General features: G+C 44.9%; 1 protein-coding gene across 5 annotated transcripts in view; it reads left to right on the top strand.

The window, feature by feature from the left end:
* The window catches only part of PKHD1 (PKHD1 ciliary IPT domain containing fibrocystin/polyductin), a 456884-nt gene that overhangs the window by 19331 nt on the left and 413795 nt on the right, over positions 1-23758 (top strand). For all 5 annotated transcript variants that reach the window (XM_069562807.1, XM_069562808.1, XM_069562806.1 and 2 more), the window contains exons 8-22: positions 1713-1787; positions 2774-2838; positions 3347-3386; positions 4260-4330; positions 5771-5872; positions 6900-6995; positions 11413-11554; positions 13856-13970; positions 14957-15235; positions 15705-15794; positions 15889-15979; positions 16938-17080; positions 18771-18895; positions 20282-20457; positions 23162-23300. In XM_069562807.1, the coding sequence (XP_069418908.1) occupies positions 1713-1787; positions 2774-2838; positions 3347-3386; positions 4260-4330; positions 5771-5872; positions 6900-6995; positions 11413-11554; positions 13856-13970; positions 14957-15235; positions 15705-15794; positions 15889-15979; positions 16938-17080; positions 18771-18895; positions 20282-20457; positions 23162-23300 (1749 nt within the window). The remainder of the gene's footprint in view (positions 1-1712; positions 1788-2773; positions 2839-3346; positions 3387-4259; positions 4331-5770; positions 5873-6899; positions 6996-11412; positions 11555-13855; positions 13971-14956; positions 15236-15704; positions 15795-15888; positions 15980-16937; positions 17081-18770; positions 18896-20281; positions 20458-23161; positions 23301-23758) is intronic.

The following is a 23758-nucleotide window of genomic DNA, read 5'->3' as shown; positions in this document are numbered from 1 at the left end:
AGTGTGATCAGAGGAAATGTACAGAAAGCCATTGAGCTATTTTTAAAATTTATTTTATTGAAGTCTAGTTGATTTACAACGTTGTGTTAATTTCTGCTGTACAGCAAAGCGATTCAGTTTTATGTCTATATGTATATCTATATATACGTTCTTTTTCATATTATTTTCCATTATGGTTTATCACAGGACACTGAATATATTTCCCTGTGCTATAACGTATGACCTTATTGTTTTTCCATCCTATTAGTATATGTAATAGTTTGCATCTGTTAATCCCAAGCTCCCGGTCCTGTCTTCCTCCTCTCCTCCTCCCGCTTGGCAACTGCAAGGCTCTTCTCTATGTCTGTGAGTCTTTCTGTTTTGAAGATAAGTTCATTTGTATCATATTTTAGTTTCCACATGTGAGTGATGTCATATGGTGTTTGTGCGAGCAATTGAGTTTTTAATATTTTGGGGGGAATGATTAAGGCTTCTCTAGTAGCTTAGTGGTAAAGAATCTGCCTGCCAAGCAGGATACAGGGGTTTGATCCCTGGGTCAGGAAGATCCCTTGGAGGAGGAAATGGCAACCCACTCCAATATTCTTGTCTGGGTGATCTGATGGACAGAGGACCTTGGTGGGCTTGCAAAGAGTCGGGTACATAGGATGCTGATGTGACTTTTTCCACTGGAGACTTTTAAAGTGGAAAGTGATACTAGTGAATCCTTAATGCCAGGGAAGGGGTAGAACAGAACAGAAAGTGTTGAAATTGAAATGTTCATGAGTACCTCTAAGCAACTGTGGTTACTCAGCATGAAGCAGTTATAGTGAGGACTTCACTTTCACTTTCACGCATTGGAGAAGGAAATGGCACTCCAGTGTTCTTGCCTGGAGAATCCCAGGGGCAGGGGAGCCTGGTGGGCTGCCGTCTATGGGGTCGCAGAGAGTCGGACACGACTGAAGCGACTTAGCAGCAGCAGCAGCAGCTTAAGGTAGAAAGACCACAGCTTCATGAGATACTCTGCTGAGAGACACTGCATAGTATGTCTAATTTTTCCTCTACCCCTTGGATAGAATGGGGGGATCCTCATGTTCTGCTACAAATCTTTGATTTTGAAGTTGACTGCTTTCAGGATCTACATTTCTGGCATAAAATAATGGTCAGGGAATTCCCTGGCAGCCCAGTGGTTAGGACTCGGCCCTTTTCACTGCTATGGCCACAGCTGGATCCCTAGTTAGGGAGTTAAGATACAAGCTGTGCTGTGGCCTAATAATAATAGTAATAATAGTCAACTTGTCTTGAATGGAAATTACTCTTCCCATGGAGGCTTGAAGCCCCAAGTACATCCCAAGTACGATATGCCATACTCGGTACTTGGTGTCATCACAGCCTTGGTCTGGGATACTGTTTAGGAGGAACACAGGCATACACTCCTCAGTGGCTCTGTATAGACCCAGTATAGTCAAGGGAGAGATGATGATGATTTTTCTGGAAGGTGCAGTGCTCCCTCACTGGTGTGAAAGTATGGGCCACAGATGAGTGTAATGCACCCTGCCCTAGGGTTGAGGGTCTGATTTAGCATCTCCTCAGGGGCAGTTCCCAGCCACCTGCACTAATGCCCCGTAAGTTAAGAGATGAATGTTCACAATAGTGTTTCCTCTGAGTTTTTCCAGAAATGTTAGCAGAGAGCACTCCCTCTTGACTTGTGTCTGTTGTTCCTCTTTTGTATCCAGTCCACTGATTTTGGAAGCTCAGGGAGACAAATGGATCACTCCTTGCTCTCTTGTAAACAGACAGACGGGATCCCGGTGAGTATCTTTCTTGCCAACATTTATGTTCTTAGGTTCTCCGACGTGGGCATAGCACACACACAAACATCTATTTTTAATATAAAGCACCCATGCCTGTTGACTGCCTTATCTTTAGACTTCCTAGAAATGGCACAGTCATCGATTCACAATGCAACTTGAACGCTTTCTTGAAAAGACAGCTAGCTAATAATAACTGCTTACTGCACGAACACTTTCACACTGAAGGCAGCCAATAACCTTGTAAGTACATACAGCTCTTAGTCTCACTTTACAGATTTGGGAGCTGAGGTACACATAGGTTAAGTAATTGCTCAGAGTCTCACTAAGAGCAAGTGGCAGAGCTGGGATTTGAACCTGGGTCTACTCACTAGCCTCCGGAGTTCATCCTGTTAACCGCTGTACTATATCCAGAGTTCATCCTCTCACCCACTGTACTGTATTGACTAGCCAGAGAGAAAAAACACTAAAGTTTCAGTTGTTTATTTATTACAAGGAAAATTTAGAAAATGAGTATCTATGTGCTTACTTTTCAGATAATCAACATTTTGCTGGCTTTTTCAAATCACTCGGGACTGAGTGGGTTAACCTTCTGTACCCTATGACTTAGCTTTTTGGGACTAGTGTTTAGAAGAGGCAAATTGTATAATGTGATTTCTTCCTGGTGTCTTTCATTTGTTTGCTCAGAATTTTCCTGTTTCAGGTTCATACTTGCTAATAGACTTTTTTTGGGGGGAGGGTGATAATGATCTTGCTGTCCTTGTCATAAAACAGACTTTGGAAAGAAAGAACCCAATGGAGGTAAGGAGTACGTCAAATTTTGTCTCTCACACTACGTGTTTGACTGGTAGTGTATGTATTGATGAGAACTCTAGTTAGAATTTTATTTTATTTTACTTTATAACCTTCCTGGCTAAGGAACCAGAGCTTCTGAAGTGAATTGCCAGGTAATTCTTATCTCTTACGTTTTCCTATTCTTTCCCTAGCTATCCTATCCAGGAGGACCACGGTCTCGGGACTCTGCAGTGTCGTGTGGAAGGCAACTACATTGGTCTGTTTGAGAAGGAACAGCATTTTAAAGTCTTATCCATCTATGTCTCTGTGTCCAGAAAAAAACTATTTCAAGAATTGGTTCCCCTGAGGATGATAATAATAATTACCATTTGTTGAGAATTCTCTGAGAGACGCTATGGGAAGCAGCTTAAATATAAACTAAATGAATCCTCACACATGCACTTGTGAGGCTGGTGGGATTCTTCTCGCTTTATAGGTGGGAAAGTTGAAGCTAGTAACCAGTGGAGCAGGATTTATCACTCTTGGTCAAACTCCAAGCCAGTTCTTAGCTGCTCTATTGCTATTACATTTATCCTTTTATTGTTAGAAGTTGCCATTGCTGATGGTGCGAGTCTGGAATGTGTTTATTTCGAGCACTGTTAGAGAAGTTAAGGTGTGGGTGGTACCTTGGTGATCGCTGGACTTCTTGGCTTTATGATAGCAATGTCCTGGCCCATGTAGTTCATGCAGGTTCCTGTATTAATGCTTGTTTCTATTTGTTACAGGCTCCCAGAATGTTAGTTTCTCAGTATTTAACAAAGGAAAGTAAGTAACTGGGAAGAAGCAAATTTATTTTTATCTTACATTATCTACTTTCTTGTCTTGCTTAGTTTTCTTTAACCTTTTATAATGGAAAATTTCAAATGTATACAAACAGTAGTGTAATAAAACTCCAGGTACCTACTTGATTCTTTTTTTTACCTGAGTGAATATAATTGTGTCCTGTGCAGTCATCTGGAAGTGATGTAAATGTTTCAGTGTGATAAAGATACAGAATTTGGGGAATTACTTCTTAAGTAATCTCATAATACTGGAATTTTAAAACAGTGTATAGTTCCATAAAGTGCCTTGTGTCATTCCAGGAAATGACTTCTTCAAATGGAAAGGGTCCAGATTTTATAGAACTCTGGAGACAGAAATGTGCAGTCTGGATTTCTGCTTGCCTTACCTCATGTTCTGACACTATGTACTTTTCAGTGTTTCCTGAAAAGGGCATTGCCTAGCTGATATTAATTTCATTGTGAAGAAAATAACACATGACCTATAGCTACTCAGCTCAACATTGGGAGATTTGCTCTTTGTGTCTGTCTCTTTTTTTAGGAAGGAATAAAACTAGTATCTATTGAATACCTCCCATGGGCCATTTCCAAACTAAGCCCTTACACATTCTTTATTCCATTTAATGTTAGTCACACTCTGTAAAGTAGGTATTATTATTCCCATGTAATTTTCTAGATCAGAAAACAAACTTTGCCCCATTGGTATTCTCTAGTCATCAAAAGGAGCTGATATCTAAACAGTTTTAAATATCACTAAAAGTTAGTGATCTTCTTTCAAGCAGTCAATCTAAAAAATGAAATCCCAGATGCAATTTTCATCCAAATCACAATTCTGTGTTTTTTTTTTTCTTTTTTGGAGGTCAGTGATACACAAGGATGCATGGCTGGTCAGTGCGAAGCAAGACCTTTTTCTGTACCAGACGTACTCAGGTATCATTTTCCTTCACGGTATTTCTCGTCCCTTCCCTCACACCACCCTGGCCTCTCTGCCTTCCCCTGGCCATTTCTCTATGATCATTAACACCTGAAGCTTTCCCTGCGGTCATTGATGGCCATTTGGTTTTGTGTGAGAATAGGTTGCTTGTTGAGTGTTGCCTTTAGTTACTATATTAAATTTTTGAATATTAAATTTACTATTTAATTAATATTTAAAAATTAAATTTAAAATTAAAATATTAAAAGAGGCTTGGTCATGGATTTTTATACAAAATCTAGGGATACAGACTGCGTGAAAGAAGGGGGAATCATCCTTATTGTATGTTCTAAAAGAATATCAGGAAAGAGATGGCGCTGAAAAATCTAAAAGCACATCTTTGTAGTTACTTTAACATCTCACCTCTGAGTATTCCTTCAAGGATTTATGATTTGCTGATACAGATGCTAAGTTTGTGTTGCTATCTGATGAGCATACAAAAAAAGGCAAAAACTGGAAACTTGCATGGAATTGTGAACTCAGTCCAGGAATAGAAAGCTGACTACTGAAAGTGAGTGCTAGCTTCTCAAGTTGAGTACAGTCTCAAAACCACTGAAAAGTTGTGAGGCTGATGCAGATCCCAGGGGCAGCAGAAATCTACCTTTGCCAAAAGTGCAAGACATGTCCTAAGTCGAGGGGTCGATGCCATTCACTCTCTAGGTGGCCTGCCTCTGTCAAAGCTGAATTTTGACCCTTGCTTTTGTTTTGGAGTGGTAACAACTCATAATTAGCCTCTTTGTACCTTCAGTTAATCAGAGAACATGACTGCTTGTTCGCTTTGAGGGGATGAAACTTAGAACTCTCAAAGTTTGATCATAGGAAGGGAAAAGATCAGAAAAAGTTAAATTCCTGGGGACTTGTGGCATATGACAATGTAACTCATTCTTTTGCTTAGAGAAAATCACAGACTCATATGTGTAAGCTGAGACCTTGACCAATGCTTGCGAAGTTGAGGCCTCTATAAAGTATAACCTACTGTTCTGTGATGTATAAATACGGTCCTTGAAGTGAGGAGACAGATTTCCTAAGAAAGCCTCATGGTACGCAGGGATTTCTGCTGACAGCATGAGCAACCATGGGGAAACTGCATGGGAAAAGCTGCAATCCCCACTCTTTTCAAATATTGATCCTGTATAGTGGCTCAGACGGTAAAGAATCTGCCTGCAGTGGAGGAGACACAAGAGATGCAGGTTCGATCCCTGGGTTGGGAAGATCCCCTGGAGAAAGACATGGCAACCCACTCTAGTGTTCTTGCCTGGAAAATCTCATGGACAGAGGAACCTCGCGGGCTACAGTCCATGGGGTCACAAAGAGTCCGACAGGACTTAGCAACTCAACAGCCGTTGGGTCACATCCTGGATTATAATTGGAAGCTTACTTTTCTTTTCCTCTTGCAGAAATACTGTCTGTGTTTCCAGAAACTGGGAGCCTTGGGGGAAGTACAGATATCACAATTACAGGAGACTTCTTTGACAACCCTGCCCAGGTTACCATTGCAGGTAAGTTGAAATGACTGAAAAGAGTTCATATTTGAATGCTGTAGGATATTATATATCTCTTTTGGCCTGGAGAGGGTGGAAGGGAAGCAATCTTTGCCTCTTCTGACTCCTCCTGGGACCCTGTTCCACGGTCTTTGTCCTATGTTTGGTTGAGACTGGGAAAAGTAAGGGATTTTGGCCCTGCAGCTCTGCAAACATGTAACAAAAATAGAATGTCCTGCTGCAGATACCCTCACGAATCAGAGCAAGTCCCTTTGGTGTCCCCATCTGGGGAGGGAAGAGGAGCAAGGGCACAGCTCCTCTTCACAAAAGTATTTCTTTTAAGGGCTTCCCTGGCAGCTCAGATGGCAAAGAACCTGTCTGCATTGCAGGAGACCAGGGCTCAGTCCCTGAGTTGGGAAGATCCCTTGGAGACAGGAATGGTTACCCTCTCCAGTATTCTTCCCTGAAGAATTCCATGGATAGAGGAGCCTGGTGGGCTACAGTCCATGGGGTCCCAAAGAGTGGGACACGACTGAGTGACTAACATTTTCACTTTTTTTCACTTTTCACTCCTTCTAAAAGGCAACCTCACTCCCTCCTCCTTCGCCCTGTTTGTAGGAATAAGCGGGAGTGGGTGGGCATTTGTTACACAGATTCTTCTGGAATGCCCCCTTGGCCAATGCTTTTGTGGAACCTGCCTGGAACCCTTTGTTCTGCCCGATGGGATGCTCTTTTAGCTGGTGACACCAAGGATACTGGATGATGTTTTCACACTCTCCTGTCACAGTTCCCTTCCCGAGCTCGGTCATCTCCAGGGAACGGCATGGCTGGCATTGCTTTCTTCCTGATTGTTCTAAGTGGCCTGTGTTCCACTGCTCTGCATTCTCTCTTTCTTGCCTCCTCCCACAACTTTCTCTCTACTCTCCACTTCCGGTCTTTTGCCCTGCAACAGAAGCCTGTCTACTTTAGTGTGGTCCTTTGGCCACATCAGTACCTCCACTGATATTGCTACTGACATCTGTATCTAATTTAAATTTCCCCTCAGGCATTCCGTGTGATATTAGACATGTGTCTCCCAGGAGGATTGAGTGTACCACCAGGGCCCCGAGTAAAGGTGCAAGGCTCTCTGCTCCTCAGGCAGGTAAGGAAGTCGCCGCGGCGACATTTTTTAACCACAAGGGGCAGGAAGTGGAAAGGAAGGTGTTTGAATCTGGTCTCAGCTGTTTGATCGGTTGCTCAGTGAGCCGTGCATCATGGATCAGAGCTTTACTTTCAGAGGTATTCTTAGCTTTACTCAGATGCTCGGCAACATCCGGCATTCCTAGCCCCAGGCGACTGAATGGCCGGTGAGGTTCACTGGAAACCACGATCCAGGAAGTGTAACTGCCATCAAGACATCGCCATAGTGATTGGTGGAAAAGCCTGAGCTGCCTCCTCCATGCCCTGGGTCAGTTGCACCCTAGTTCACACTCTAAGAAGACAGAGCAACAGACTGCTTCTTCTATGCTCATAGGACGGTTAGATGAAGCAGAGAGTGGGGTGTAATGGGGTGCATTTAAACGTTGTTTCTTTGCCCTTGTGGGCAGCTGTCTGTTACTCTGAAAAGTAGAGGTGTATTGTGATGGGGCCACCAGAAACAAAGAGGGCAGGGGGGCAGGTGCCACTGTCCTTTTTTACTGTCTACTTTTGGCTGGATCTTCGTTGCTGCACATGGGCTTGCTCCAGTTTCGGCAAGCGGGGGTGACTCTTCATTGCAGTGCATGGGCTTCTCACCGTAGTGGCTCCTCTTGAGAAGCACAGGCTCCAGACATGTGGGCTTCAGCAGTTGTGGCACACTGGCTTAGTTTCCCCATGGCATGTGGGATCTTCTCCGACCAAGGATCGAACCCAGGTATCCTGAACTGCAAGGCGGATTCTTCACCACTGGACCACCAGGGAAGTCCACCTTCTGTGTTTAAACCTCCTACCCCATGGCTACAAATTGCAAGTGCACCAGGGAAGCACTTTTCTGGGAAGCGTTAGAACAGGATCTCAGGTGTAGTTAGGGATGAAAGGTAGTTGGCGTCTGGAGTCCTACATGCCCCACAAGGACTGACTTCACAGTTGAATCACAGGCAGGGGAGTTCACCTCCTGAGTCTCATCAAGGGGGGAACTTTCTAAAGAAAGGCTATTTGGGTGTAAAAACACATTCAAAGCTTAGGCTGGGCATTCTCCAGGTCCCTGATCTGTGGTCTTTACTCAGGGAAAGCTCTAATCCAAGGAAACAAATGACTATATGAAGCAAGTGATGGAGAAAATGTGAGTCTGGATTCAGGGAATAGACAGTCTGATTCCTCTCACAGCGGTTCCTGCTGGAAGCTACCAGGGTCGTGGTAGGGGAATTTCTTGAATGCTGCTGAGTTTTTTAACTTGAAGAAATAATTTTTATTGCATTTCTAGGCTTCCTTGTTACATTTAGCAGGCAAGTTTGCAGAATGTTGCTCTAAAATAAGATCAAAAGAGTTTAAAGGGTACATTATAAATAAAATGTGTATGGAAAACATAATGTGGCAGTTCTGGATGGTTGACAATGTCCTTTATACAATGCTTTTGGAATTTCTTTTATGGAAGAGTAATAGGGGTGGGGTGGACAGGCAGCTGTTAACATTCGATCGTTAGCTCTAGACAGGCAGATCACAGTCTCCTCCCCAGGGCCCTCCAGGCAGTCTGGTCTCAGGCTGGTGGGTGAGCTGGGGGTCACAGGGACAGAATGAGGGCTGTGTCCTGCAGAGCTCCCAAGCCCTCACCACAGCTGCCCACTGACCGGCGCAGGTCTTGAGTCAAGGACGACTTCTCCCCTTATCTCTGCCTCTGCGACCTAATGGAGGCAGGGGTCTCCATGGGTTGCAGTTCATGGATGCAGCCCCAATCTGGGCGGCCTGAGGATCCTGAGGGGCAGCTGGAGTCCTCTGTGATGATGACTGGGTAAGGTCTGGACACCTGAGGGCACCACCAGCTGAGAGCTGCCTCCTCAGCTGGGCTGGGCACTGGCAGGAGGACCCAAACTTGCGTGCTGGCCGTACACTCCCTGGGCAGGGTAACCAGCACCTGCAGGGACCCTCCTCTTCTTAACTAGGACCTGGATCTCAGAGGGTGAAGGTTGAGCCTCCGTGGGACCTTGCCCTTCTTGACAGAACAGAGAATAACATTTGTTTTGATGGAGGTTGGAACATTGTGGCCTGACCTCAAGAATAAAAGATCTGACACCTAGAAATTTGCAACAACTAATAACGCCCCTCCCTCACCTTCCCTATAAAAGGACTTTGCGGAAAAGCTTTCAGGGAGCTTGGGTTTTTTTAGTCATGAGCCACTCTTCTCGCATGACCCTGCAGTAAACCTTTCTCTGCTCCAGGCTCCGATGTTTTGGTATTGTTTGGCCTCAGTGCGTGTCGGGCACACAGCCCTGTGTTGGGTAATAATGAATAATAATTCATGCGCTGGGTAACAGGACAAATGATCCTGTTTTGCAGCTGTTCTCAGGAGCAGGCGTGGCACTTGGCAGTGTTCGGTCCTTGCAACTGGGATGGTGGTGCTACTGACCTCTAGTGGTAGAGGCTGGAAGTGCTGGTAAACATCCTTCAGTGCTCTGTGAAGTAGCTCAGTTGTGTCCGACTCTTTGCGACCCCATGGACTGTAACCTACCAGGCTCCTCTGCCCATGGGATTTTCCAGGCAAGAATACTGGAGTGGGCTGCCATTTCCTTCTCCAGGGCATCTTCCCAACCCAGGGATCGAACCCGGGTCTCCTGCATTGCAGACAGATGCTTTACCGTCTGAGCCGCCAGGGAAGTAGCCCTTAAAACGCATTGCAGGCAGCACCAGGGAAGCCCCACAACGGAGTTATTCAGCCCCAAACATCAATACTGCTAAGCCTGAGAAACCTCAAATAGTACATTAAAATATGCTGTTATTTTTCTGCTTATTCCTTATCTGTTTCCCCTTCTTAGGATTTAACAGGGAATAACAACAGGAATTTAAAATAATAATAACAGCCCTAGCTATCCTTTACTGAGTACTTATATTTCCGGCTCTTTGTATATATACTTTAAGCTCCCTTAGTCTTTTTCCCTCCAGAGTTGTCAAACTGACTTTACTTCTCCCCACGGCTTTATTGAGATGTAACTGCCGTGTAACTCAGCTCCCGTAATCTTTAGAGCAGTTTCTCTGTTTACTATTGACCCCATTTTGATGCAGGAGAAAACGAAGATGTGAAGCAGTTTGCTCAAAGCTGCCCATCAAGTAAGTGGTAGAGCTGGACTCTCAACCCACCCATGGGTGATTCCAGAGCTTTTACCAGCAACCCAATTAGTAGCCAGTATTGATCACACAATGCAGTATATTAAAAAGCAGAGACATTACTTTGCTGGCAAAGGTCTGTCTAGTCAAAGCTGTGGTTTTTCCAGTAGTCATGTTTGGATGTGAGAGTTAGACTATAAGGAAAGCTGAGTGCCAAAAATTGATGCTTTTGAACTGTGGTATTGGAGAAGACTCTTGAGTGTCCCTTGGACAGCAAGGAGATCAAACCAGTCAATCCTAAAGGAAGTCAGTCCTGAACATGCATTGGAAGGTCTGATGCTGAAGCTGAAGCTCCAATACTTTGGCCACCTGATGTGAAGAACTGACTCACTGGAAAAGACCCTGATGCTGGGAAAGATTGAAGGCAGGAGGAGAAGGGGACGACAGAGGATGAGATGGTTGGATGGCATCGCCGACTCAATGGACATGAGTTTGAGTAAGCTCCTGGAGTTGGTGATGGACAGGGAAGACTGGTGTGTTGCAGTCCATGGGGTTGCAAAGAGTTGGACATGACTGAGCAACTGAACTGAACTGATTGATCACACATATGCCTTTGGTCTCAGGTTTTTTTTTTATATAAAACACAATTAAATAGATGACATTTAGAATGTTATGCGATGGCAGCCTGTCACACGATTTGCTGCATGTTCACAAACTGAGGTCAGGACTCATGAAAAATGTGAGGATTGCCAGTTTTCTGAGACAAAGAGGGTTTAGGGAATAGAGTTCTCATGACATTAAAAGATTCTGAAGTGCACTCCTGGCTTCACAGGCCTTTGATTGCTTTTTCACATTTTTCTCTTATCTGGACACTCCCATTAAAAAGAGCTCCTTTGCTTTTTATGGTCCTCTGAGAAGATGCCCCCTTACTGCTCCTTGTCAGGTGTCTTTCTCAGAGGCTGAATTCTTACACCTAGCAGTAGTTTCCCCTTTCTAGAACATTTATATTATCTTTATTGTATTTTGGGGGGGTATTCTTTCACTTTTATGTATTAGGGTAAAATTGCTTTACAATGTTGTGTAAGTTTCTGCTGTACACCAAAGTGAATCAGCTCTATGTATAGTCTTTATAGTGTCTCAGATGAGTACTCCATTTGGGTCTCAGTTGACTCACCTTCTAAATAGTTCCCGTATTATCTTTGTCCTGAATCTGTAGTCAAGACGTTCCCCCCGCTTGGGGGAGAAACCCCCTCTGATGTTTATGAGGCATACGTGTCTTACAGGCAATCGAGGGCTTCTCTTTGAAGTTGGAGATGCTTCTGAGGACTTGGACCTGACTGAAGCCACCCCTGGGTACAGTTGGCAGATCGCCCCTAATGCCAGTTCTCCATCTGGATTTTGGTCAAAGGAAGGGCAACCTTTCAGGTATGTTTGCAGGAAAAGTGGATGTCCAGATCACAGGTGTCTCTACTGGCCTGGGTGAGGCTAGGAGACAGATGAGTAAGCAATGAGATTTCTGGGGGAAAATGTAAAATATTTACTAACTCACCAGTATTGGTTATGTTCATGGACCACAGGCCCTTTATGCGTACATGCTAAATTTTGATCAATGAGTAAAATATGTATGTTGTACAGCTTAGTTTGAAATCTGCTTTGGGGAGGACTATTCATCAGAACATTTAGCTGGGTGGGACAGGAAGCTTGGTAAAGAGCAGGCAAAACTTCCTGTAGAACTGTGGTTAAGAGATAAAACCAATATCTGGATGATGCTAAAAAAAGACTCAAACAGTTGCCCTTTGGGCACATGAGGGAGCAGAGGCTGGGCAGCCAACAGCTCTGTGGGAACAATTATCCAGTGCTATAGGTCAGGGCTTCCCTGGTGGCTCAGAGGTTAAGGCGTCTGCCTCCAATGTGGGAAACCTGGGTTCGATCTCTGGGTCAGGAAGATCCCCTGGAGAAGGAAATGGCAACCCACTCCAGTATTCTTGCCTGGAGAATCCTATGGATGGAGGAGCTTGGTAGCTATAGTCTACGGGGTCGCAAAGAGTCAGACGTGACTGAGTGACTTCACAATGTAGGTCAACCAGATGGCTGATGTAGAGCAGGGAAGCTCCTATGGGCTTGGGAGACATTGTTTTCTACAGTAGTGACTGCAGTGTGGTAAAGTTTCCCTGTTCAGTTTAATTTTGTCTTTTTAATCCCTTCAAGGATGTGGCCAGAATTTCTCATTATTTTGATGGGGGCTTAAAAATGTAGAAAATAAGAGAATTGTGGAGTCGTAGTGTGCTCTAAGCTTGTATATAGGTGTCTATATCCTTTAGGTGTGATGGATCCCTTCTTTTTTTGAAACTCTCCTCAGAGAGGTTGGTTATGACTCCTGTGTCTGAATTCTGTGCTAAGTCACTTTAGTCGTGTTCAACTCTTTGCGACCCTATGGACTGTAGCCTGTCAGGCTCCTCTGTCCATGGGATTCTCCAGGCAAGAATGTTGGAGTGGGTTGCCATGTCCCCATCCAGGGGATCTTTCCCACCCAGAGATCGAACCTGTGTCTCTTACGTCTCCTGCGTTTGCAGACGGGTGAATTCTCGTCAACCTGTAGCCTCTTTCAAGGATTTGACTATTCTACTGATTTCTTTTGGCTGTGCTGCATAGCATGTGGGATCTTAGTTCCTCAACCAGGGATCGAACCCAGGTCCCCTGCAGTGGAAGTGAAGAGTCTTAACCACTGGACTACTAGGGAAGTCTCTTGGCCATTTTAAAGGTTAATTCGGTTGTGAAAAGGAAGGCTTTGTTCTCTGTTCATTGAATTTCAGACATTGAAGGAACCAAGTAGGGAAGGAAATCTGATCAGAGTTAAGTTTCTATTGTCTTAAAAGTCTTACTAATTAGATATCTAACCACCAGTACATGGTTTTAAAGTGGCAATAAATAGTGTGTGTGTGTGTGTGTGTGTGTGTGTGTGTGTGTTTGGTGGCACCTAGTACCGCATCTTTTTGTCATAGTTTCTGAGGACCATAAATAATATTCCAAGGAAAATCTTTCAGCTATATTCAGTGTGTGTGGGGGCATCAAGGAGAGTCCCACCTCAACAGATAAAAGAGCATTTTGATTATTTGGTATGACCTGTAGGTTTCTCTCTGCCATTTCAAGGAGCCCCAAACCAGAAAGCAACTCTTTCTATTCTTTCTGGCATTTGTTTCTGTAAAATTCAAAATTTTAAGATTAAAAAATTGGAATATTTATTAATATGATAATGATTGAACTTTAGTTATTTTCAAAACTATTCTCAGAAAATATTCTCTGTATTCTTCATATCTAGATGAAATCAGAGAAAACTCTGATTGAAGATCTCTATTTCTAATAATGAGAATGATATTTACTATTGATTGAATGCTTACCATGTGCCAGACCCTGTACTGGCCACGTTTGGTAAGTGATCTCAGCTAAGCCCCCAGGTGACCCTATGCTGTGGCTACAACTTTCCCAAAAATGATGCAAACTGCCTGGGGAGTCGTGCCAGTTCAAAGTGAAGGGCTGAGGTACTGAGCCAGGCAGGCATCACAGGAAGAGATGCATCCAGAGGGCTCTGGCCAGTCACAGGCATGAGTCAAATGTTTCTTCCTCATTAACATAAAGACAAACAAAATCCAAGGGCACTGTTGTTGGGTCAGTGATACTGGGCTTGGCTGCCCCCATTTCTTTCTCTGTGTTCCTCTGCTTTTCCAGAGCACGGCTCAGTGGGTTCTTTGTGGCCCCAGAGACAAATAATTACACTTTCTGGATCCAGGCTGACAACCAGGCTTCTCTGTATTTCAGTTGGTCGGAGGACCTGAGGACCAAGGTATTCATCACTTTCTTGTTTTCCTTCTTCTTGTCCCCAGTCCCTCACTCGTGAAAAAAAAAAAAAAAAAAAAAAAACAAACCAAAAAAAGCAGTAAGTCAAAACGAAGGCTTTCATGTTCTACTGATAGTTGTAACACACTGTTAAGCAACCAGAGACTTTAATTCTTGTTTTGGTGTGTGCATATGTGTGTACAGGTTTTTTAAAATTAGAAATTTTAAAAAGTTGAGAAATAATCTACATGATTTTACTTTTTGAAACAGAGCTTGCTGGTCATTATGCTACATACCTTGTTTCTAAGCTTCACAGCATCTTGTGAGCTATGTCTCTTTATCTCCATTTTCCAGATGAGGACAGTGAGGTTTAGAAGGCTTGTATGATCAATACAAGGCCACGGGGGTGATAAAGAGGCATATTAAGAATCCAAATCCAGATTTGTCTGACTCAGAATTTGTTTTTACCACTGATTCTGGGTGTGGATGTAGCTAGTTTTATGCAGGAATTTTCTGGCCAGTTTTGAAAGATTAAAAAAAAGTGTTTTAGTAAACAACCAAAATTACTTAATGCCATTGTTAAAGAAACAGTATTTTCTCTCAAATGATGGATATACTTCTATGAAATTACTTTGCTAGTTGGGTGGAGAAGCATCATAGATTTTGATGTGGTCAAGTCATTTAGGTTTCTCAAAGGGTGTCATATAATTTTACCCACAGCATCATGTAAAGTTAGGGTTTCTGGTTGGCTCTTCCAGGTTTACACATGGCCCATCCATCTCATCTGAATACTATGTAATCTAGACAGAGAGAGAAAGAAAGATGACTGGAGAGGCATGCATAGAATAGTCCTAAAAAGTTCAGGCTAACTTGTTGGAAAAGGCAGAACAGCCCCCAAGTCCCTTGTTAGTAGATGTCTAGATGCTTTTTGTTTGAGAGAGAGGGGCCCAGAAGGTTCACAGTATCGGTCCTGATGTGTTTACTGGGGTGCAGGTGAAAATGGCCTCTATCAGGGTGGGCACTGCCGACTGGTTTGACTCCTGGGAGCAGAATGGGAGTGACAAGACCCAGCAACAGAAGACCCCCAAGCTGGAGCTGCGTGGGGGAGCCAGGTACTACCTGGAAGCAGAGCATCGAGGGACAGCCCCCAGCAGCGGGGTGAGAATTGGTGTCCAGATCCACAACACCTGGCTGAATCCTGACGTGGTCAGCACATACCTCCGGGAGAAGCATCAGATCCGAGCTTGGGCCCAGAGACTTCCGGAAATCCAGGTCTGCCTGTGTTTTTTGTCCCATGGGGTTAGGGTCAGGGGCTGAACTCTGCAAGGAATTTAGTGCTGGCTGGCTGGGAGCCAGGAGACTTGAGCCGTAATGATAACTCTCCTGCAAAAGAGATTGGACATCCAACCAGTAGCGTTGAGAGGATTTTTTTTTTTTTTAAGCAATCTTACTGTTGTGATGCCCTGATTCATGGACTTAGTTTTAGGTACCAAAGTCCTGGTAAATCTTCCTTTGGAAACATATTCCTCAGAGAGGAAATAAGGTCCTCCTAATACTCACACCCCTGTTTGCATGCCTGTGAGTGTATACATGTGTGATTTCATAGCTTTTCGACCCATTTAGGTCCTATTTCCTGGTATACTGTCTATAGCAAGTCAGGGAAGTATGTCTTATGTTCCTAGATTGTCTTTTTGGCTCAATGAGCACATATTGTTTAATTCTGTCACTCTTGACTTTTTAGATGCTGACAGTGTCTGGCACAGGGAACTTCTTCCTTACCTGGGACAACGTTTCTAGTCAGCCAATCCCTGCAAATGCCACAGCCCATCAGGTGGGCATTTTATTCACATAAGGAGAGGCGGGGGAAACTAGAGGTAGTCTTTACGTCCATGGCATGAGCTCCTGGTCATTTCTCTTATTAACAGATTCAAACAGCCGTTGAGGAGTTACTTGCAGTCAAATGCAAACTGGAACCCCTTGCAGCGAACATCCTACTCTGGCAGGGATTTGAACAAGGTACAATTCCTGGTTTGGCAAATTCCGACCCTCTTCTTTACCCTTATCTTTTTTTTTTTTAAATGTAAAAGGGGAACAATCTTCATTTCATCTCCAAGGTAACTGTTCATTTCAATGGAAACTGGATTTGGACACATTGTTTAAGAGAGAGGCTGCATGTTTGGGAGGGAGCTGCTTGGTGTGGGAATCAGAGAAAGAAAGGACGTCCCTTCCGTGCTATCAGGGGAGCAGAGAGTTAGAAACAACGGATGCTGGTGACTAAGGCTCAGGAGCTGCATCTCATGCCACAGGTGGGAAAGAGCAACCGATACAGGAGAGACATAGCAGAACAGTGCAAATCTTGTTTAACTCAAATCACATCTCAAAGGAATTCTTACATAATACAGTAGTCTGTGCTGTGCATGGTAAGTTGCATCAGTTGTGTCTGACTCTTTGCAACCCTATGAACTGAAGCCCGCCAGGCTCCTCTGTCTGTGGGATTCTCCAGTCAATAATACTGGAGTGGGTTGCAGTTTCCTATGCCAGGGGATCTTCCTGACCAACCTATTGAACCGAGTCTCTTATGTCTTCTGCATTGGCAGATGGGTTCTTTACCACTTGGGAAGCCGAAGACGGTAGTCTAGCATATTCCAAAAATGTGAGGATATGTTTTAGAAATCGTAAGGTGAGCTAAGTTGCAGTCAACACACCTTACCTCTTTGCTTTTCAATATTTTTTTTGTTGTGGTACACATAGAAAGTGATAATAGATTTTTAATGCTCTGGAGCAGACACAATGCATTTCTCATAGGTGGAGCCTTCGAGCTGGAGGGTGCTGGCCACCCCGAGCCCTGCTCAGCTTGCCCAAGGACTGAGAGGCCAGTGTCATGGAGAACCCATAACCCATTCCTTGCAGACATGTTGTGGAGCTCTGTTTGATAATTACTCCTGTCTTCCTATTTTATCTGAACTTCATCCAGGGTTAGAAGGTTCCACCTCTGATGGGCACCTCACCAGTGGGACAGAGCCCTTCTGTGGGAGGTTCAGTCTCCATCAGCCCCGACACCTTGTCCTGACACCTCCAGCTGCTCAGAAAGTCTACCGGCTAGATCAGTACACGCACGTAAGTAGCAGCCATTGTTTGCAGGCCAGGTGGGCAGGGAGGGGTTGAAATTACTCTCTGGGGTGGAGGCTGGAGAAACAGAAACACAAGGGAGTGGTTGCCATGACTCACAGATGTTCAGGCTGAGGTGTGAATGGACACCTTGGGTCCTCCACTAGCTAGTTGCTGCATAGAAATACCTTTGTAATAACTGAGACCTATGGAAGCTTCTGGGCTTTCTAGATGGCTCAGTGGTAAAGAATCCACCTGCCAAGGCAGGAGACGTGGATTTGATCCCTGGGCTGGGAAGATCCCTTGGAGGAGGAAATGGAAGCCCACTCCAGTATTCTTGCCTGGAGAATCCCATGGACAGAGGAGCCTGGAGGGCTATAGTCCACGGAGTTGCAAAGAGTTGGAGTTGAATTAATGACAAAAAGCAACAACAATGACAACATGGAAGTTTCCATATGTTTCAGTGTTTTCTTTGATCTCCAGGTATGAGAGCAGACTCTCCACTCAGACTCTCTGATTTTGAATTCTGACTCTATACCCTGCATGCCCTCTGTGTTTTATCTTAGTTTACTCATCTGAGAAATGGGTGATAACAGGTCTGCCTCTCAAGCTATTGAGGAAGAGTATATGAGGTAACCCAGTAAAGTGCTTGGGCAGTGGCCAGGACTTGTTTAAAGCTAATTATTACTTATTATAGTTACTGTTGTTACTGATGGATGAACTGACACATTCCTCCAATACCTCATATCCTCTGTGTGAATAGCTCTGCTCTTTGGGGACCAGTGTGAACCTTCCTGGGATGACTGAGCTCACGGCAGTGGTTTCAAGTCCTTTCTGAGTCAAAAAAGAGTGGGAGCTGGGACTAAACGGTTCAGGAAAGGGAAACACCCAACTTGCAGCCTTTCTTCTGTAGCACAGGTGCCCAGCAGGTGGTGGTGGGGATTTAGCCCACACTAGAGGCATTTCCGTGTATGGGGTCGCACAGAGTCGGACATGACTGAGCGACCTCACTTTCACTTTTCACTTTCATGCATTGGAGAAGGAAATGGCAACCCACTCCAGTGTTCTTGCCTGGAGAATCCCAGGGATGACGGAGCCTGATGGGCTGCCGTCTATGGGGTCACACAGAGTCGGACACGACTGAAGTGACTTAGCAGCAGCAGCAGCAGCAGCAGAGGCATTTTTGGTCATCACAACTGGGGAAGTGTTAGTGCCATCCAGTGGGTAGGTTCTAGGAAAGTTGCTACACATTCTGCAATGCAAGTGTAAGAAAAGGACTCACATAAAAGTCCCAGTCCTAAATGTCAGTAGTGCCACAGTTGAAAAATCCTGCCAAACAATTTTACTTAACTCTGAGTTAGAAGCCAAGGATGCCGGCGAGTTCAGGTTAGGGAGTGAGTCTCAGAGAGGTTCAGTACCTTTCTTGAGATTGCACAGGTATCTGGGTCACAACAAGGGATTTCTAATTGAGATCTCTAATTGAGGTAAAAAAATCCTCACAGCCACACACAGTGCCAGGCATTGAATAACTCTCTGTCGGATAAATAGCAATTTGCTCTAAACTAAGGTAAGGTCTAGGAGGGCAGGAGAGGTCTGGCTGTCTTTAGGTTGGTTCTAGGGGGTGGATTGTCCTCAGTAAACATTACTTGAACAGCTGCTTCTTAGTGACAGAGCTGAAGCCCTTGTTTTGTGTCTCTAGTTGTGCCTTGCATACAGAGGCCATGAGAATACGACCCTGAAGATGACTGTGTCCTTCACAGTTGGCCTTCAAAACCCTGTTAAGAACCTCACGTGTGACTGGAGTCTCCTGGGGACCAGTCCTAGGTAAGTACCCACAGGTAGCTTGTCTGTGGGCAGGTGTGGTGGGAATTCTGCCAGATGGTATGGCTAACTATCCTGGGGACAGTGACTCATGAGAGGTATTGTCTGATAGTGGGGCCTCGGACAATAGTTTCAGCTCTGAACATGTTTTATTTGACAAAGAAGTTTGATTTAAGAGCAGTTAGTCGTTACATATATAAGGAGTCTGACATTCCTCATAGGGATAGAGTCAAAGACCATCATATTTGGAAGAGATTTTATGCAACATTCCTTGACATTACAGATGGAAAAATCGGGGCCCAGAGAATGTGTGATTCACTGGAATTCAGTCAGCAAGTGAGCAAAGATGCTGGAACATGATCCAGGCATTTTGATCCCTTGATTCAGCACTCTTTCCACATCTCTCAGGGGTTTTGTAAGTGGTTTTAAACCTAAATGAGTTTTAGGTTTTCAGTTCAGTTCTGTCGCTCAGTTGTATCCGACTCTTTGCAACCCCATGAATCGCAGCACGCCAGGCCTCCCTGTCCATCACCATCTCCCGGAGTTCACTCAGACTCACGTCCATCAAGTCGGTGATGCCATCCAACCATCTCATCCTCGGTCGTCCCCTTCTCCTCCTGCCCCCAATCCCTCCCAGCATCAGAGTCTTTTCCAATGAGTCAACTCTTCCCATGAGGTGGCCAAAGCACTGGAGTTTCAGCTTTAGCATCATTCCTTCCAAAGAAATCCCAGGGCTGATCTCCTTCAGAATGGACTGGTTGGATCTCCTTGCAGTCCAAGGGACTCTCAAGAGTCTTCTCCAACACCACAGTTCAAAAGCATCATTTCTTCAGTGCTCAGTCTTCACAGTCCAACTCTCACATCCATACATGACCACTGAAAAAACCATAGCCTTGACTAGACAGATCTTAGTCGGCAAAGTAATGTCTCTGCTTTTGAATATACTATCTAGGTTGGTCATAACTTTTCTTCCAAGGAGTAAGCATCTTTTAATTTCATGGCTGCAGTCACCATCTGCAGTGATTTTGGAGCCCAAAAAAATCAAGTCTGACACTGTTTCCACTGTTTCTTCATTAGGTTTTAGAGACCACTAATCATCTCTGCGGTTAGAGCCTAACATGCGATCTGCTTAAGACACACAGTTGTATTGTAATTTGAAAGGACTGCTGACACTGTTATGAATGGGTGGTGGACTGAACCGTGACTCACTGTGTTGTGTCCCAGCCGAGCTGAGCCCATTTTGGGGGGGATGCTGGTACCATGGCAGCCAGGACTGTGCGGATCTCCCAGCTGCACGGTCTTCGGGCCCAGGCCGGGGAACTGGGGCTCTCAGATGAGAGGCCCGTGGTGCTCACGGGAGGCCCGTTTCTGCTCTGTGCTTGTGTTCAGCTGGCAGTTCACCTGCACCGACCTCTGGAAGACGTGTGTGCGTCACTCCTCGCATCTCCAGCTGCCTCCTGCAAATTCCCCTGTGCTGGTTCACCAGATTGACCTCCTCCCTCTGTCTCCAGAGATGGGCATGTTTTTTGTGGATGAGATTATTATTGCAGACACAAACCTAACAGGTGATTATCAGATCTACTCTCCTCTATGAACTATCCATCAGATAGGGTCCTCAGGCTTTTCTGGAGGGGCTGCTTCTCTTTTAATGGAGAGAGAACAGATGATTTTCCGTCTTTCCGCCTCAGTCCCAGGGAGAAAAGGAAGTTGTGATTGTGTGTCTTTGGCTTTTCTATCCCTCTAGCAAGTTCCTTCTGTTTTCTGTTATTTACCCCAGTGTTTGCTCTTGCTTTGGGTACCTGTCATCTTATCCCAATTTTACCACTTTCTGGCTGAGAGGCCTTGGTTTTCTCATCTATAAAATGGGCATAATGAGGCCTCTACCCCATGGGATTACTGTGAAGATTAACTGAAGTGTGACGTAAAGCACTCATCATGGGTCCTGACTGTAGTAGTTGCTCAGTAAATATAATCAGTTATTACTACTATTATCATTACTATTGTCAGGCCAGCAGGATTTCTCCCTGCCTCCATCTGTTAATATCTGTCATAAAAGGTGCTGTGAGGAACATAACATCATTGGCCCTGAAATGGGTCACAAGTCTGATTTTATGACCCATAGTGCCAACTTGGTGTGAGTTAGAGGGTCATTGCATCCTCATCAGAGTAGCTTTCTGCCCATCTGATGGCTCCCACGCATCACTCAGAGCTCAGGCCTGGGCCCTCTCTGCACAAAGTCCCTTGATCTGAGCTGGCTTTGTTTGTCTTAAGGGCAAGGTGCTCACCAAGGGTTCTCCTGAGGCCGCGTGTGGCACACACACCAGGGCCAGAGGGCCAGAGGGATGGTGTGGTTTGCTCCCAGGGCCTCTAGGTTTCCACCTTGTTCACTCTCCCTATTCCATCAAATCCCGTGTGACTCTGGCTTTCCTGCTTCTGGTAGCTTCTCTTTCTCTCTTCAGGGAGAAAAGGATGGAATGGTCATTTGCGTTCTGATTGTCAAGCTGTGCAACTTTTAATCTTTTACCTGAAAGTTGCAGAGCTGGGGGCAGGGAACTTGGGGGTGAGGGGTAAGGGAGCTCTCTTTCAAGCCCTGAAATGGCATCATTTTTGATACTCTCGGAATTCCATTTCTTACCTGTTTCAGTGATTTGAGTGTTTTGGGAACATCTGGCATCGCTGACTTCAAATTCCTTGTTCTGACACACAGAAAATAATATTCCAATAGTGTGCTGGGATAACTGTCTGAATTCCTTGGTGCCCAAGACAACTGGCTGGGGCCTTTGGTGACCCCAGATGCTGCACAGATTCCCAGAGGGCTGATGGGATCAATATTTCATACACTTGAACCCACTGACTGGGAAACTCAGGACTAGATAATAGGTATCATTTCCCTTCCTCCTCTCCAAACCCTCAATGCCCAGGATCCCAACTCCTTCTCACGGCCATCACCTCTGTGCACCCAAATGCTCCAGCATCTGGAGCCATGTAGGGGTGAGGTGGGGAGGGGAGCAGGGAGGCAGAGGGCAGAGATAAGAAAGACAGGAGGTGGCTTGGGTGTAACAATCTGCTTCCCACTTGGTTCAGTCATCCTGCTGGCAACAATTTTTCTGTGAGGATTATTTAATAGTGACATAAACTACACACTTGGGCTCCATATTCATATTTAATTGCCTGACATTTATCTGATCAGTTTAATATTTGATTATATTCTCCCACCTAATGTCTTCTATGAAATTTCTTTTTATTTAGTGGTAGCTACCAAATACTTCTCATTTAATTTTCAGAACCCCTAAGATGGCCCTATGATCCCCACTCTATAGATTAGGAAACCAAAGCTAAGAGGGTGCTGAGTGTCTTGTCTCAAATGGTTGGGAATGTGGGGGAAATTGAAACCTAGAGATCATTGACCCCAGAGCCACTTGTAATGACTCCATACTCAGTTGAGCAAATGAACTTTTATCGAGTGCTGGCTCTGTGCCTGGTGTTGTGCTCAGCATTGGGCCTGCAAGGATGCTGCTTTTCAACTGTTTGCTGTCTCGATTGCACAGATTTGGGAAAGAAACTGCATTTACATGGTGCCTAATAGAAGGGAAAGAGGATATTATGCTGGCTGTTTAAACCTGCCATCTCAGTAAACTCTCCCTGCCATGCAGACTGATGTCTACCTTGAGTCCCACTTTATCAATGAGAAAAGAGTCTTACAGAGGCTATGGTGATTAGCCAAATGGTCACCCAGCAGAAGTGGAAAATCAGGATTTGCAAAATGGTCTGTCTTAAATGTTTGCACTGTGTCTGCACACATGTTGACACCATGCAATGGATAAAACTCAAGTATCTCCAGGACCTGCCTTGTGTGTTCCGTGTTCCTGAGGGGGATCATCTTGCATTGCTGGAGCTGCCGGGACTTGGAGAAGGAAAGGAGGAAGAGGGGGGCCGTGCACACTGCCACAGATGAGCTGTGTGTTTGCACGTGTGCGTGTGGTGGCAGGGGGACCTCCAAGGGCACAGGGAATGATGATTGGCTGGCTTGGGGCTTACTGAAGTTTGCCATGGAATTAGTCATCGTCTCCTTATATCATGACCTTGCATTTTCCTTTGGCAACTGAGTTCCTCCCTCTTCCTTTTCTCCTCATGGCAGCAGGTAGGTGGGAATCTCTGTTTTCATGGTGTGCTGAGATGTGAGGGACTCAGCCCCTCCCGCAGGGACCGTCCACCCAGCAGGTCTTCCATCTTGATTTACTTGATGATGTTCGGCTCCTTGGTCTCCAGTTTCTCAGGCGGACACTGGTACAGCTCGCCCTGGTGGGAATCTGCTGGAATCGCTCTCAGTGGTGGGATCACCTCCTGTCTACAATGTGACCTCCTGGTTGGCGGGGTGTGGCCTGGAGCTCCCGCTCATCACTGCAAGGTAGGGAACCATCTTTGGTCACCTGTCCCTCCTTAAAATTGCTAACTGGCCTTAGGAGTCACAGAGGTGAGACTTTTTATCAATCAGGAAAATTTACCTGCCTTGCTGCTTAAAGCAGTAGTTCTCAATGTTAACAGTGCTGCATCAGACTTACCTGAAGGTTGTGTTAAAACACAGGTTGCTGTGCCCTAGCCACACCATCCTAATTCAGTAGGCTTGGTGGCAGGGCCTGATAATTTGCATTTCTAATAAGTTCCAAGGCAATGCTGATTCTGTTGATCTGGGGGCTAGTTTCTAGTTAATTAGTTTACAAGTAGATGTATTTTTATGCTTTTCAGAGGTTCACATTACCACTGTTTTCTTCTTGCTCCTCGTCTTCCATTCGATTAATAAGATTAATATATTAATCTTACTGGAATTCTTTGAGGCAAAAGGAAGTACAATTCATAGCCAAAGGA

Source organism: Ovis canadensis, chromosome 20 (genome assembly GCF_042477335.2).
Source record: "Ovis canadensis isolate MfBH-ARS-UI-01 breed Bighorn chromosome 20, ARS-UI_OviCan_v2, whole genome shotgun sequence".
In the NCBI taxonomy this organism is placed as follows: domain Eukaryota; kingdom Metazoa; phylum Chordata; class Mammalia; order Artiodactyla; family Bovidae; genus Ovis; species Ovis canadensis.
Note: the sequence above shows the minus strand (reverse complement) of the source record. Positions and strands in the feature narration are given on the sequence as shown.